This window comes from Etheostoma spectabile, chromosome 17, assembly GCF_008692095.1.
Source record: "Etheostoma spectabile isolate EspeVRDwgs_2016 chromosome 17, UIUC_Espe_1.0, whole genome shotgun sequence".
Classification (NCBI taxonomy): domain Eukaryota; kingdom Metazoa; phylum Chordata; class Actinopteri; order Perciformes; family Percidae; genus Etheostoma; species Etheostoma spectabile.
The window spans coordinates 13,185,875-13,188,628 of NC_045749.1; the positions used below are offsets into that span (position 1 = coordinate 13,185,875).

A 2,754-nucleotide genomic window follows, 5' to 3' on the forward strand; every position below is an offset into this window, starting at 1 on the left:
CTGATGACTCTTCCATGAAGACCATTTTTGTACAAGTATCTCTTTAATGTGGAATGGTGTACCACAACTCCTGTATCTGCCAGGTCTTTCTGGATGGATTGTGCAGTCAAACGTGGGTTTGGACTTGCTTTTCTCACACTCCTGTGAGCTGTTCTGTCTGATATTTTTCTTGGTCTTCCAGATCTTGCTTTAACTTCCACTGTTCCTGATGACGGCCATTTCTTAACTACATTCCAAACAGAGGATATTGGCATTTGAAAACCCTTTGCCATCTTCTTATAGCCTTCTCCTGCTTTGTGAGCGTCAACTATTTTCAGTTTTCTAGACAACTGCTTAGAAGAAGCCATGGTGCTGATTGTTGGGGCGAGGTCAGATGAGTCTGGGCATTTAAAACCTTAAGATTGACATCACCTGGTCTTTCCAGATGATGATTGAGAACAATCCATGACACTGTCAGGTCTCAGCTTTCCAAAGGGGGCGATGCATGCTATAAACTCTGCGGGGTGCCCAAACCTTTGCAGACGCCAGTTTTTTGTTTGTTATTTTGAAAGTGTAAATGATGGAAATAAAATCTTACTTTTTGTGACATATTCTACAAATGTCTAATCTGTCATTTGATAGCTTTCGGAGATTTTTCCATCTTTTCTTGGCTTCTTTATGCACATTAATACAATTTCTTTCCCTGGGGTGCCCAAACTTTCGAGCCCCATTGTACATGTGTTGAGCTGGAATGAAGGTACAATGATATTTATTGAGAAATAGATCCAATCCAGCGTTTTCTGTGTTTATTTGTTTCATATTTTAGACATTTATTTTAACAAGGACCACAGCACATCAGTCAATTGCACAACAGGTGTGGTGGGACTTTTTCACTAGGTGGGGCTAGACCATAGAAATGAAATGGGTTTAGATTTCCAGTTTAATTGTAGTAAGAGATGTCCTGAACCCAAATATATCAGTCATTGTCTGGAATTATGGAGCAAAGTCTGTATAGTCCCTCCGGTTTCAGATTTGAGGTCATTTTACAGTAGAGGTATGGGATTTCACTTTGAAAAATCTCCAAATGTATACAGTAAAAATGTAAACTGTAATTGTAACATGTAATTGTTTCAGCTGGGTTTTGGCTTGAGTAATTTTGTTTGTAGTTTTGAGGAAGTTTTAATAATGAACATTGTTGTTCTTTATAATTTTGATTCTCAATTCCTTTTACATATTTACACATCTTTTACAGGTTTTTAACTGCTCTTCCCCCAATCAAAAGATTTTAATTTTGTTTATTTTTAAAGAGGTCCTCGGCCTCATGGTCAAAACATCTAGGTGGTATTGTCGGCCCCATTTTTTAACATTATCTTGATCCCTCCCTACCACCAGTCCCGTTTACATTTGTTACACGTATTTTGCATCATACTTGAGTCACTTAAAGTCCAACAGTTACCTGAATAATAAATGCCTAATAAATCAATATGCATTGACCTACCATTACAATTTTTACTTTATCAGCAAAGAATGAGAATGACTTGTGCTTGTAAGAGTAACACTACATCCCTATACCAAACGCACATGCATCGTAGCTTCAGCGAGACATCCCTTATGCATCTTTGGGTCTGTGGTCTTTCAGATTAAGTATGTTTAGTCTTATACTTCAACTACGACTAACTGAACACATTCTTTCACTCTAAATAAGGTCCCATGGTCCACTTGAAGGGGACTCTACCTCTCTATTGATTCGCCCAATGGATGAAGGCCATCACAGGTTATGGACTCAAATTGGTCACTTCAGTACAGCCTGGCTGGATATTAGTGACAATAGTAACATGACTCTCCAACCTCTTATACCTCATTAACAACAATTAAAACTAATGTGTATGAATGATGCATTAAAGGTGAAATTAATAAGAGACTGGTTTATTTGTAGCATTTGTAATATTTGACAACATTGGACAATAGTACACTGAATTGTTCAACGTGTTGGGCTTTAATTGAAATCTGAGAAAACTGAATCAAGTCACAATGTTTTTAGCCCTTGTTAAAAAATAAAGTACAGGAGGCCACAACTTTACGTTATTTTCCACTGTTAAATGGGGAGTGCTGTAAATAAATACAGAGGTGGTCAACTATATGGCAATTATAAAACATAAATTTAAAATTAGTATTGTGAATTGGACAGCCCAAAACAAGTGCACAATACTAAATGTAAATGATTAATCACTCTCCACTGTGAGATGCTTTAACTGCATATCCCAGAAGGTTGCGGGGCTTTCCCCGAGCTCTAACTTTGAAAGGACTGTTTAATCAGTGATAAAGAAAAAAAAATGTTTTTTGACATACCAGTATAAATACTTTTGAGGTATCTGTTTTGTTGTCTGACACGATTGTCCAATTCCCATTTACATGGTATTTCTGGCTATTGCATTAAGAGTTCGGACCTTTCTCACATCGGTCACCTTCAGGCCATACTCAGGTGCTGAGAAAGTAGCTCCCATTGTCACACAGGTGTTCCTGCACATGGAAACAATATCAGACAGACAGCAACAACACAAATAGTTTATCTATTTTACTTTTATTCCCTATTAGAAATCTTGTAATGTGTGTAAGCATATGAAAAACCATTTATACCTGAACTTCATGGCAGAATCCCTACTGGAGCGGGCTGAGCAGTGAAACTCTTCAGCTCCCGACCCCTCTAAAATTCTCTGCAGGTTACGCTCAGTTATACCACCTCCTGTATCAGAGAGAGAGAGAGAGAGAGAGAGA

General features: G+C 37.8%; 1 protein-coding gene across 3 annotated transcripts in view; it reads right to left on the bottom strand.

Moving 5' to 3' along the window:
- cutc (cutC copper transporter homolog (E. coli)) overlaps positions 1 to 2,754 on the bottom strand; it is a 9,949-nt gene that overhangs the window by 1,535 nt on the left and 5,660 nt on the right. For 2 of the 3 annotated variants that reach the window (XM_032540755.1, XM_032540753.1), the window contains exons 8-9: positions 2,617 to 2,722; positions 2,427 to 2,499 (exon numbers count right to left, since the gene is read on the bottom strand). In XM_032540755.1, coding sequence (XP_032396646.1) covers positions 2,427 to 2,499; positions 2,617 to 2,722 — 179 coding nt within the window. Of the gene's footprint in view, positions 1 to 1,673; positions 2,500 to 2,616; positions 2,723 to 2,754 lie in introns of those variants that run through there. The other variant, XM_032540754.1, reaches the window with a different exon arrangement.